The sequence below is a fragment of the Acyrthosiphon pisum genome, chromosome A1, assembly GCF_005508785.2.
Source record: "Acyrthosiphon pisum isolate AL4f chromosome A1, pea_aphid_22Mar2018_4r6ur, whole genome shotgun sequence".
Classification (NCBI taxonomy): domain Eukaryota; kingdom Metazoa; phylum Arthropoda; class Insecta; order Hemiptera; family Aphididae; genus Acyrthosiphon; species Acyrthosiphon pisum.
The window spans coordinates 2,755,795-2,767,716 of record NC_042494.1 but is presented as its reverse complement, the minus strand read 5'-3'; the positions used below and the strand labels follow the sequence as shown (position 1 = coordinate 2,767,716).

The 11,922-nt window shown below is 31.7% G+C and overlaps 1 protein-coding gene across 1 annotated transcript; it reads left to right on the top strand.

Moving 5' to 3' along the window:
- The first annotated feature begins 3,922 nt into the window (after positions 1-3,922).
- LOC100164693 (nucleobindin-2) lies at positions 3,923-9,938 on the top strand. Its single transcript, XM_016805527.2, has 9 exons — positions 3,923-4,123; positions 4,210-4,430; positions 5,430-5,540; positions 5,711-5,908; positions 6,477-6,659; positions 6,737-6,839; positions 7,303-7,640; positions 7,734-7,772; positions 9,214-9,938. The coding sequence occupies exons 2-9, from the start codon at positions 4,236-4,238 to the stop codon at positions 9,847-9,849; spliced, it is 1,803 nt and encodes a 600-aa protein (XP_016661016.1). The 5' UTR covers positions 3,923-4,123; positions 4,210-4,235; the 3' UTR covers positions 9,850-9,938.
- The last annotated feature ends 1,984 nt before the right edge of the window (positions 9,939-11,922 follow it).

Sequence of the window (11,922 nt, the reverse complement as noted above, 5' to 3'; positions counted from 1 at the left end):
TCAGGATGGACGTTCCGGAGGGGGTTCAGCTTGTCGGCTTTGCAGATGACCTAGCCCTACTCGCAGTTGGAGAGACTTCAAACACCCTGGAGGAGGTGGTCAACCCCACATTAGACGCTATTGATGGCTGGATGGGCGCTCACGGACTTCAACTAGCACGGCACAAGACAGAGGCCATCATGCTGACCAAGAAGTGGGCGTATCGGGATCCGGTGTTCGTTGTAGGGGGTCTTACAGTTCCTTTGTTAAGGAAGCTGCGATACCTGGGACTCCATCTGGACTCACACCTTACATTCAGTGGACACTTCACTACTGTTTCGGGGAAGGCGTCCCGGGCAGCGCTGGCTATAGGACGGCTCATGCCCAACCTTGGAGGACTCTCACAGCCTATGTGGTGAACAGCAGGCTGCTGTACGCCTGTCCAACGTGGGCGGAAAGAGCATGCAAGTACGCTATCTGTCGAAACCTTATGATCCGGGCACAGATGATTGCGGCTCTCAGAGTCACGAGGGCGTACCGCACAGTATCGGCTGAGGCAGCCTTATTCCTGGCGGGAACTCCTCCGGGTGATCTTCTTGCCTTGGAACGCAAAAGAGTCCGAAGTAAACTTGACGATCCGGACAGAGCTGATTCAAAGGATGAGATCCGGAGAGCAGAGCGAGACATCTTGCTTGCTGCCTGGTCGAACAGATGGAGTCGGGGCGTTAGAGGAGCCTGGACTCGCACGATTCTTCCGGACCTGATAAGATGGACGAAAAGATGCCCCAAAGACCTCACGTTTCATGTAATGCAGGCTCTTACGGGACACGGGTGTTTCAAGTACTACCTACACAGGATGAAGCGCGCCCCTGATGCGGCTTGCCTGTACTGCCAATACCCTGAGGACACTGCGGAACACACGATATTTGATTGTGCTTACTGGGATCCGCTTCGGCTGCCAGTGAAGATGTTTGTTGGTAACCGAAATTTAACACCGGGAGACGTCCAGGATTTGATGTGCGGCCCCTCTGATGTCCTGTTCAGCGAGAACGACCGGCTACGGGCTGCCTCCCAACGTGCCACTCAGTCCTTTTATGACATGGTTGACAACATTTTAAGCTGCAAGGAGCATGATGAAAGGATAGCTGAGACCGAACGAAGAGCGAATGCAGTGGCAGCCTCTCCAACTGACTGACTTTATTATTATTATTATTTATTGTATCGCATTGTATTGCATTGTATTGTACCTATTGTATTAATGTTTATTTTCAAGGTGAAGCAACCATAATTAGTTATGTGTTGAGAATGTGCATGTATTAACGTTTTTATTAAACATTAATAAACGATGACAGCAGAGGAGTAGTAGTGTTCACACAGATTCTCCTCTGCTGTCGGTTCAAACGGAAAAAAAGTACATAATTCAAAAATATCCCAATCGAAAATCACCGGGCTATGACCTAATAACTGCTGAAGTCCCTAAGTATCTCCCAAAAAAAGCACTAAAAAAAAAATCATTTACCTCACTCATATTTTTAATGCTATACTAAGACTTTCCTATTTCCCAACTGTTTGGAAATTCACATCTATTATTCTTTTTCCAAAACCCAATAAACCCCCGGATCTGGCAACGTCTTATAGACCTATAAGCCTACTTCCGTTTTTTGCAAAAATTCTTGAGAAATTAATTCTCAAACGAATCTTACCTAGCATCAGTGAAAATAAAATTCTTCCAGATCATCAATTCGGCTTCCGCCAATCATATTATACAATCCATCAAGCTCACAGGATAGTTGATGCAATTTATTTCTCCCTTGAGAAAAAATTATATTGCACCTGTGTTTTTCTGGATGCTTCACAAGCGTTCGACAAAGTTTGGCATCATGGCCTACTATTTAAACTCAAAAAATTCTTACACCCTTCCTACTACCTTCTCATTAAATCATACTTAACCAACCGCAACTTCCGAATATGCTATGGCTCCTCTGTCCCAAGCATAGCCGATATAAATGCCCCGAAAAATATCGAGTTTTGGTTTCGATTTCGGTTAATACCGGTTTTAACCCTTCTTATTTGACTTTTTTTTTATCAATAAAGTACTATGTAAAAAAATGAGCATAATATTAATAACCTCTTTTTAGTGACAGGTATTTGTAATTAAGTGTAACTATTTCAGAATTTAGGTAATATTATAAAAAATTGAATTACTATAAAATAATAAATTAAAATAAATATATAATATACATTTTAATATTTAAAATAAATAAAAAATTATTATTAAAAAAACAAATAAGAATGAATTTTTAACACACTTGGGTGACCCATGTTTCAGTTTGATATAATAATTATTAATTTATAACTTATATAATATTAAAGTATAAATTTAAACAATATATACTGCGCTAATGAAGACAAGAACAGTTTAGTAGAATTGTCGTACAGAGCATAGTATAGAGAAAAGAATTAACGATACCCGCATTAGGTTTAGGTTAATATTATCAATGCAGGCATATTAGTAAGGTAACAATTATAATTTATAATGTATATGACAACTTACTCTGAATTCTAAATCACTTATAAACGTCCAAATTGCTATTATTTTCAATAATATTCTACATCAGCTATTGCGAATTTCGATTCAATAATAATATTGATATCGATTACATGGAAATTAGAATTGCCTTAAATCCTAAACACGCCAATTTGGAATAAAATTGCTAAATCGCCCAATTGGCGGTAACCCGCCAAGCCATGATTTTGGCGGTATTTGGTCACTAAACATAGCTCAATCTTGCAACCCTGGCTGTGTTTCCTGTTCTTTTATTTTTGTGGTAATAACATACGTAATAACCTCGAATAACAAATAATAATTGAGTACATAATTATACCGGGCTCGAAATAATTGTTCCACAAAACCATAGACCTTATACTAATAGACGGGACGTGGTTGTAGTTTCGGCGTCCAAGCGTGACGGCGCTGATCAAGGTACTACAACGTACACCGCACCTGCGCACTAGATTATACAATACTCTGTATATTACTGTATATAATGTATATTGTATATGTATATATCACTGTAACGCAAACCGCACCACCCACCCAGCATCCCGCCTGGATGTTCCGTCTAGTAGTATTGGCGATTGAAAGCTTATCAATTAAAAGGCCGGCTGGGGGGGGGGGGTGGATCTGTAACGGGGTAGTGTAAAATAACCATAGATATATACAACAAACTAGATAGCCGTCTCCTTGTCATGGAAGTCGGCCGCCATTTACAAAGCAGGCAATGTTTACAAAATAATATTATCATAGTATATATGTATAGATAAAAATATATATGTATATAAATAAATGTAAAATAAATGTAAACATTGCTGTGGAAACAACCCGACCCCGCGCAGAATACCCTGCCAATTAGGCGGAAACGGTTTTTCAATATGGGTATAACATCATGTCAGTGTTACGGAAACAGTTTCATTGTTTGGACTTCAGATCATAGGTAAACACTTCACCTATCAGCTGATCGAGTTTCGCTTCTATATTGTTCTATGCCGAAACGGACCGCTCGAGCCCGCCAAAGTTTAAAAAAAAAGACAAGAAGTTACGAACAATTTCAAGGCCATGAAAAATTCTTGACTCATTAACATTGGCCGCCCGAGCGTGTCGCTTCTATAATATTCTATGATTATACCATTGAAAATTGACCACGGATAATAATCGTGTAGATAAAGCACGAACTACTACATGTAGTAGTTCGTGAGATAAAGTACTATAATCACACACGATTAAAGATAGTACTATCTATAGCCATGTAATCACAGAATGTTGCATAATCACGGCTATAGATCGTGTGCATAATAATCACGATTAAAGATAGTACTATCTATAGCCGTGATAATAATGATGATAATAACTGATAAATCGTGCCTGTAAGACAACAGTCTATTATACTATAACTTACGATTACATTCAATTTGCTTGCATATCGCTTATTATTTTTAAGCCATTTAGAATATAGTACGTAATCATTAACAAAAAACGGTATAGCTCTCTAACTTTCTTGTGTAATATTACTAATATTGTTACTTAACATTTTTATGTGTTATATTTCTACTCAAAAATCATGCAACTGTAATCATTTCTTCAAAGGTAAATTGTACACAATTTATGGATTCCAATTTCTATAATGTTAAATATCTTGTTGAAATTATATGATTTTATTTTTATTTTATTAGCGAAACAGTAACTCATAATAATAAATATGAAGTCCATATTATGTGTGTCATTTATGTTTGTGGTTTATATGGTAAACTACGCTGTTAGTCCTCCGCCAGCATATGTTGCTAACACAAGACCAACAGTCCGTTTATCTGACCAGGAATTTGAACATATTATAAAGGACGAACAAGATAATACCCAAAAGAATCATCAACCACCTCCTGATGAAAAAACATTGGTATGAATACATTTAAAAAATTAAAATACCATTTATTGTTAAGCAGCATATATGATTTATATGAATTTTCTATAACATTATACATTTAGTTAAGGATATTGACTTATTATAATGACTTGCAAATTGCATTTGATACTATGTTAATTAATAATTGTTAATATCAAAGTATCGTAGTAAAGTCTATCATAATCAGTAACTCAAATTATTATGTTTTTAGTACCAAGAACAGTTGTCCTAGATACTTCAATTTTTTATATGTGTGTACCATAAATAACTAATTTTTATTGGGCAAAATTAATACATTTAACTTTAAACTAAACTATTGAGTATTAAACAATAATTATTTTTGCTTATTGAGAGGTAGGTATCGAGAATAATTTCATCGTGTATGGATAGTCATAACTATTGTTTTATTATATAATTTTAATGTTATCATGGTTTAAATATAATATTTAATAATATTTTTGTATCATTAATATTTCAATCAGGGGGCGGAGTGGCCAAGCGGCTACGGCTTCGGTTATGACGCGTACCGTTGCCGGTTCGAATCTCAACCACAGGTGGCTCCTCTCTCTGAGCTGTGCATGGCAGAAACCTGCAGGTGTCCAATTTGAAATTCTGTCAACCAAATACATGTGTTTACCAAAAACTTACAGTACCCTCCCCCTCAATTGATAAGACCACACAATGGCCTAAGTGTACCTCGTTACAACCATGGCTAAATAAAGTATTTAGCCATGGTTACAACCATAACCTCCCATAATAGCTAATGGCCATAGTTGCCGGGCTCTAAACCAATAAAAAAAAAATATTTCAACCATGAACGTATTGTAATTGTTATTTGTAGAACATTTTAGTTTGTCTAAATGTAGAAAAACAATTTCGATAAGTAATGTCTTAAATAGTATAAAATATAAATTGTAAGGGGAAGAAAGCAAAGGCTTACATTTAATTTCATAATATTATGTGTTGTTTAATATTTTATTTTATATTTTATAGGTTGATTTAGGTATTGAATATAACCGTTATTTACGAGAAGTTGTGGAAACCTTAGAAAAAGATGACGAATTTAGAAAAAAACTTGAAACTGCTGATGAAGCAGATATTAGGGTATGTACTATATTAAAAAGTATAAAAATTCGACCTTTTTAGATATTGACTGATATTTATTTACATTACCATCAGATCTAATAACCTAATATGGAAAAAACATATAAAAATCAAATATTATGTTCTAACGATATGTGTAATTTATATTTCTGGTGAATCTTATTTTTTAGACTGGTAAAATTGCTGATGAATTAGAATATGTAGGGCATCATATTCGTTCAAAATTAGATGAACTTAAACGCCAGGAACTAAACAGACTACGTGATATAGCAAGAAAAGCTTATAGTGATTCTTCTGATCCAGGTCATGTTGATCATCAAAATCCACACAGCTTTGAAAAAAATGATCTTTTGAAACTTATACAACAGGTATAGTGAATGCTTGAATAGGATATTATCAGTTTACTTCTCTTCAGTTTTACCTACTCTGAAATTAAAATATATTTGCTGATATAGCAGTGTTGGGAAAGTTCCACATTCCTTTACATTATTTTTACGATCTGAGCGGTTGTCAATGGTGTTTTCTGCCGACAACTTTTAAACCAGAAATAATCAGCTAATTTTTATATTCATTATAATTAAACAAATTTTTTACTTTCAAAACTAACAAAAATTGGCGTAAAAACTAGAGTTTCTAAGGAGCGCCGATTTTTAACAAAACTGATATAATTATTTATTATAATTCAAAAATTGTATAGCCTGGTGACTATGCCAGGCACTTTCTAGAAAATATTATTACTAAAAATAACTTTCATTATTTTTTTTTTCATTTTTTGAGGAATGAAAAGTTCCTTAAAAATAAGAATTCTTTCCAGTTCCTCGTTCCAATATTTTAAATAGAACTCGTTCCAAGCTCTTTTCCTATAAAAGGAACGTGTTTCTTCCCAACACTGATATAGTGATATTATTATTATTTTGTTAACTCTACTTGGATTAGGTTGCTAAAGATCTGGCAGATGCTGACCTGAAACGTAAACAAATGTTTAAAGAATATGAAATGCAAAAACATTTTGAAAGAGAACAAAAAATGAAACAAATGACTGATGAAGAACGTCAAAAATTCTTGTCAGAAGAGACAAAATTGGAATCTGAAAGAGAAGTCAAGCATAAACTTGATCCAGTATGAATTTAATATATATTATTTAGAAGTCTGAAGTGGTTCCTAATAGTTTTTGCCTTATTTAAAAAACCTAATAGATTCATCACCCAGGAAGCAAAAAACAACTTGAAGAAGTTTGGGAAAAACAAGATGAAATGGAAGGAGAAAGTTTTAATCCTCGTACATTTTTTGCAATGCATGGTAAAAAATTCAATAATAATTAAAGTTTGTAATTTTTATTAGAATTATATAATCTATGCCCTAATTTTTATACATGAAAATGGAATGGGCAGAAAGCAAAAAATTTTAACTACTTTTTTTTCCAATTATTTTAAAAATACCTACTAGATTCAATTTTCTTCCAGAAACCTCCCTCAAAATTGATGATTGGATTATTTTTTTATTTTATTAAGTGTCTTCAGACACAAAAATTATTTTAAAAAAACACTTATTATAAAATCAATACAGTCCTCGATCCGCTCAAAATCTAAAATAATTATTTATAATATTTAATTTTTAAGTTTACAACCATAAATTTAATTATGAATGGCTTGTATATTCTTTGTAATTAAATGGTTAAAACAACTCTTGTTAAATGAAATAGAATCCAGCATATTTTGCTATTACGAATAGCTTATATCTTATTTCATTTATTTTTAAATAGACATTGATGGAAATGGATTTTGGGATGAAGAAGAATTAAAAGCATTATTTGTACGGGAGTTGGATAAGCTTTATCAACAAGGTATGGCAAAATCAGATCTAATGGAAAAAGCTGAAGAAATGGAACGAATGCGTGAACATGTTTTTAATGAGGTCGATCTAAATCGAGATAGACTAATCAGCTGGGAAGAATTTAAGCGTATGTCAGAACAACCTAACTTTGAAAAAGATGAAGGATGGAAAACTATTGATCAAAATGAAATCTATACTAATGATGAGCTTAAACAATTTGAACATCAAAGGCAACAACAAATTGATCAAATGATTCAAAACGGTCAAGTTAGTATAAACCTTGCATATAATATTGTATAAATCAAAATTTTTCTTACTTTTAGTTATTTGTTAATTATGTCAAATTATGTACTATTTTAGATTCCACAATATCCTCCAGAATATTATCAACATCACCCAGTAAGTACATTTTATAATATACATGTGTTCAAACAAATTACAGATGAAATACTATTTAGAAAAATCTCCGAATTTTAGTCTTATTAAGTAGTGGAAATTTTGAATTTTCTAAACTAGTTTATTCAATTGATACTGTATGTGGTACAATGTTGCAATACCTATATCCTAGATTCTGAACGGAGCAATGAATGTATTGATTTTACTATGTTGTGTTTTTTTTGTGTCTTTCACTCTTTCATCATTGTAAGAGGCAGTAAAACTGCTTTGATTTTCTTCAACAGTATCTTGTTTGATGGGAAAGTAAATCTAGTTGGTGAATTTGAGAGGAAAAAATTTAAATTTCCAAATAGTTTTCAAAAGCGCCAGGAAAAAAAAAAATTAAGGAAAAACAGGAAGTTTTACGTAAAATATTTTGATTTGTTTTGAACTGTTACGGTTATTTTCAGTTTCCATTTTTTTAAGTCTTTTTTTCTATAAATGTTAATTAAATTGTATTTGTTGGGTCAAAAAGCTTGAAAATGTAATACAAGGCTGCTGATATATTGTTACTACAGCAGTTGCAAAATATTAAAAATACACAGGCACAATTTATTTTTGTAAGCATTTAAATTTTAAATTTTGACACAAATTTAAACTTTAAAAATTGTTCAACTTTTATAGCTAAGGATTGAAAATTTAAAGCAAGGTTACACGATATTCTATAAGATAGGCAATACGGTAAGTGTGGCACAATAACATTGTGCATCTTTATTCATTGAATAATGTGAGTAGAAACGTTGAACCTATACCATTTCATTTTTAATTAACTCTTTCAAATTAATAAAAGCTATTTTGTGTTTTGTGCTCCTATAATAGTCCCTCATCAGTCCCTACTCAATATTAATTGACTTTATTTTTTATTTTTTTATATGAAAATCAATGTATTAAGTATATCACTAAAAACATATTTTATTTGTATTAATTTGTAATTAAGTAATTCAGTTGACTGATTTTTATTAGAAGTTTAATTTAATATTTATTATAGTATTTAATTAATATGTTATATAACATTATAATCATCATATCATTATTATTATTATGTACGGTCGTGCAAACCAAAGTTATCCATTCTTCAACTTTTGTTGAGGCTTTTGTACATTCAATAAAAATTAATACTCTCAATGTTTAAAATAGTATAGAAATTAAAGTATTAAACAGTCATATAGTTTGAATCAAGAACCAATGAATCATTTTATGGCATATCTATAATTTATAAATGTCTAGATTGAATGAAACAAATTTAGTTTTTAGGAATAATGCTGATTGGGTAGAACTATAATTTAACTTTTAAGTATTTATTTGTAAAAATATAAAATTAAAATTATAATATTGATTAGGGATTGATATATTTAGATTAACAGTCTTTCTACTGTAAATATTTTAAAATTTTCTCTTATTTCAGAATATCCCAAAACCTTCACTGAATCATGGACCGGCTTATCAAATGCATCCTAATTATCATCAGCCTCAACAAATGGGATATCCTCAAGAGCCATATGTGGGACAAATGAACCAACAGCACCAACAATTCCAGCAGCAGCACCCACAAAATCAACCACAGTTACCACAATATCAGCAACAACAACAAATGCAACAGCAGCCACATCATATGCAACAGCAGCCACAACAAATGCAACAGCAGCCACAACAACATCAGCAGCCACAACAAATGCAACAGCAGCCACAACAACATCAGCAGCCACAACAACAATATCAGCAGCAACAGCAACAACATCAGCAGCAGCAGCAACAGCAACAGCAACAACACCAAAGCATTTCTCAAAATGCAGTTCCTCAGCAACCAGATCAAACAGCACAAAAATCTAATGACACTCAAACACAACAGCAACAAGGTCAATCACCTCCTCTTCAACAATATGCTTCAGAACAAAAACAGTACCAAGCTGTAAATAACGATTCGGTTGATACCGTAAAAAAACAAAATATAGGTCGAATGAATGATGTGAATGCAAATCAAATGCTAAAGAACCAAAAAGAAAATTTTGGAAAAACAGGCCATATAAATAAAAACCAATAAATCAATTTGAAGTAAATCATCAAAACATAATATCTCTATTTTCTTTAATTCTATTATATCTAACTATTAAAATTCTTACAAATATTCAATCTTAATTTTTTTTCCTCGTGGTAGTCATCTTTCTTCTGATCTCTAATATGTAATAGTTACAAATATATTATATTGTCTTGCAAAACTCAATAATTTTATTTACCATAAAAACTAGCTACATTTTTGCTGTATTGCAAATTGCGCAATGTTTAAATGTTTTTGTAATTATTTTGGACATGGAATTAGCTCTATCTTAAGTGGACGTTACACAGTCATTTGTTATCTTCGTCTTACAAGTCAGAAACATACCAAATTTACGCTCAGGGAAGTACCATTAGTTCCGTTATTTTAAAAATTATAGTGAATAGACCTATTATGAAATTTGATGGTAAGTACATTATCCGTATGTTTTATACGATAGTTAAATTTATTAGTAAGTTATGCGTATATAATATAGCGTAAATCGAAAATATTCATAACTCACTTAAAAATTGAAGTATCGTAAAAAGCCCACATACAAACACAGATAATGTTCTTACCACTTATAAGACGGAGACAATAAATATCTGTATAGCATCCTCTTAATGCTTATCTGCATAAAATTTACAGTTTTAACAAAATTAATCATTTATGTTTTTTTCCCTCATTTTAATGTTCAAATGTACATTTGATGAAAACATGTATATATTTTGTAATTCTAGACGATTGGTGGAACTCTTAACTAGACTAGTTTAAAATTCTCCCACGTGTCTTGACGTGGGGCGTTTGCTACTATCAAGAATTAATTATAAATGATTTTATAAATTTTTTAAAATAATAAAAAAATGTATTATTTATTAAAATTGACATGGCTCTTATTCATCTATATTACTTAAAAAAAATAAGTTTTTACTCCAACATGCGCAGACCAAAATGATAACAATTTTGAAATGTATTTATATGCCACCAGCTTGTAAAAAAAATCAATTTATTCCAAAATAATCCGGTTGAAAAATTCAGTGGTCCCTAAATTGGTGAACACACTGTATGTATAAAAAAAAATTTATCCCACACCGGGATAATGAACCGTGTAAATGATATGGTCCAAACATCCAGGAGCATTATTTTTCACCCTGGTTTCATCTAGAAAATGTCTACTAATAGTCTGTACATTTTCTACGGTTAATATATTTGTTATGGCTAAGAGGACGTTGCACCCGCATGTTGTCTTACACACGTATGACATACCAAATTTTTGTTCACTAGATCAATGGTGTGCTGTTAGTTTTGATAATAGAATGAATTGACCTATTATCAAACTTTTAGGTAAGAACATTATCTGTGTTTTTTTGTTGGTTTTAAGATATTTTAATTTTTAAGTGGGTTATGACTAGAGATTAGGATGATGTGTTATGATATGTTGATGACCTAAAAATTTTCATAAACCACATTTAGTTAACATTTCAATTTTAAGGTTTATTCACAGTAAAAAAAATTATTTGAAATTATTAAAAATAAATTAAAAAGTAAAATATAAATAAAAAAATGTAGCTTTCATTGTTTGTCAAAACCCACCAACAATAATACAATTATTTTTTAAACAAATATTCTTTAAAATTTAAAATTTGAGGAAAATTACCCACAATGTACAAAAACTATAAAAAAATATTTATAAGAAAATGCATTTAATGCTAAAAATGTGAAAAAATGCAAAATAAATTTAGTACATTCTGAATCAATAGAACACGAAACAATTTTTTTTAGCTAAGATAGCATTTGATAGTATCAAAGGAAAAAAATGCAAGTCATCGACATCCTATCTCTAGTTACGAGTATGTAAAATATTAATATAAAATAAGACCATAATATATTAAAGAAATATGAATTATATAATATACATTATGCATACTATATTATGTGGCAGTAAGTGTGTTCATAAATTGAAAACCATGAAGTTTATAATATATTAATACATAATAAGGAAACAAAGTGGTTGAAATATAAGGTAGCACATTATGTAATAAATGTGATGCCAAGATTAAAATAAAATATTATGAAATAAAT

Coding starts and splice junctions, on each gene's coding strand:
- LOC100164693 (XM_016805527.2), top strand. CDS start 4,236: ATGAAGTCCATATTATGTGTGTCATTTATGTTTGTGGTTTATATGGTA. Junction 5,909..6,476: donor TTTTGAAACTTATACAACAG/GTATAGTGAATG, acceptor TACTTGGATTAG/GTTGCTAAAGATCTGGCAGA. Junction 7,773..9,213: donor AATATTATCAACATCACCCA/GTAAGTACATTT, acceptor CTCTTATTTCAG/AATATCCCAAAACCTTCACT.